At 48.5% G+C, this 1,378-nt stretch overlaps 1 protein-coding gene across 1 annotated transcript in view; it reads right to left on the bottom strand.

Annotated features, from left to right (window-relative positions):
* LOC102419627 (RNA-binding motif protein, X chromosome-like) overlaps window positions 1-1,034 on the bottom strand; it is a 12,209-nt gene extending 11,175 nt beyond the window's left edge. The window contains exon 1 of the mRNA XM_006096604.1: window positions 4-1,034. Within this exon, the coding sequence (XP_006096666.1) occupies window positions 4-1,015 (1,012 nt within the window). The 5' untranslated portion in view covers window positions 1,016-1,034. The remainder of the gene's footprint in view (window positions 1-3) is intronic.
* Between the last annotated feature and the right edge of the window lie 344 nt (window positions 1,035-1,378).

Raw genomic sequence — 1,378 nt, forward strand, 5'->3', positions numbered from 1 at the left:
CACCACTTGAGTAGAGGTCACTTCGGCTGCTTGAGTAACTGTCTCGACTTCCACCATATCCATCACGTGAGCTGCTGTAATCATCATAGCGACTGCTTCCACCATAAGATGGCGGGGACCCTCGTGTAGGTGGAGCACTACGTGAGTTACCATAACTGTCATAGGAATCCCTGTAGGAACCACCACTTGGATGATCTGAATAGTCACGATCACGACCATAGCCATCTCTATCACTATAGCCTCTTGATGGATAGTCATCACGTGAACTGGAATGACCATAATCACAATAAGTATAACCTCTTGGTGGTGAAGCATAATCTCTTGTATCACGGGAGCTTGGGTAATCTCTACTTGAGTAGCTGTCTTTAGTAGAATATCCATCATCTCTTGGGGACAAATAAACATCTCTACGGGAAGGCAGGGGTTCCCTTCGAGGTGGGCCTCCATAACTATCTCTTCCACGAGATACAGGAGCTCTTCCTCCCATTCCACTGCTGCTTCGAACTGGTCCTGAAGGAGCAGATCTTTTAGCAGGAGGACCCCCACTTCTCGGTGGTGGTCCTCTTTTTACTGGAAGTGGTCCCCTGGAAGAACTCATGTTAAAATTCATGGAATAGCCACCATCATCCATGTGCCCTCCACGTGAGGGAGGTCCCCTGGCTCCTCCACTTCCTCCTCTTCCACCTCTAAGACCCCTTGGAGGGCTTATGCTTCTTGGAGGTGGAGGTGGTCCACGCCTACCAGTTTCAAATGATGGTTTGGTGGCTTGTTCTACCTTGATGGCTTTTCCATCTAAGGACTTTCCATTCATATCTCTGGCTGCATCCTTAGCATCTGCTGGGCTTTCAAAGGTGACAAAAGCAAATCCTCTTGATTTGTTGGTTTCACGATCTTTCATCAAGAGTACCTCCACTATCCGTCCATATTTGCCAAATATAGCTTCAAGGGCTTTCTCATTTGTTTCTGTATTGAGGCCACCAATGAAGAGCTTTCCTGGGCGATCAGCTTCAACCATGTTTCCCTCCTGGTAAGAGTCAGAGAGGTGATGACGGTTTCAAGCTCCTATGAGCTCGCTGACAGGGGCTTCCTAGCTGCTCAGCACAGGGAGGGCCACTGGCTCCGAAGACAGAAGAGAGAACCTGCAGGAACTACTGTGCCATATGTTGGGGTCCAACCCCAGCAGGTCCAGGGGTTCCCAAAGGTGTGGATGAAGTCGGCAGAGAAGGAATGACACAGACACAGCATTCAGTTGATCAGCAGCCTAGGCAGTTTCTCTAGCCAGGATCTCCAGCCAAGTTCTGTGTCTATTGTCCTGTTACATCTGTATTTATACCAGTTCATTTTAATCCTATCCATTCTATTCCAAAGGTTAGGGTGT

The sequence above is a fragment of the Myotis lucifugus genome, unplaced genomic scaffold (assembly GCF_000147115.1).
Source record: "Myotis lucifugus unplaced genomic scaffold, Myoluc2.0 scaffold_182, whole genome shotgun sequence".
Lineage (NCBI taxonomy): Eukaryota > Metazoa > Chordata > Mammalia > Chiroptera > Vespertilionidae > Myotis > Myotis lucifugus.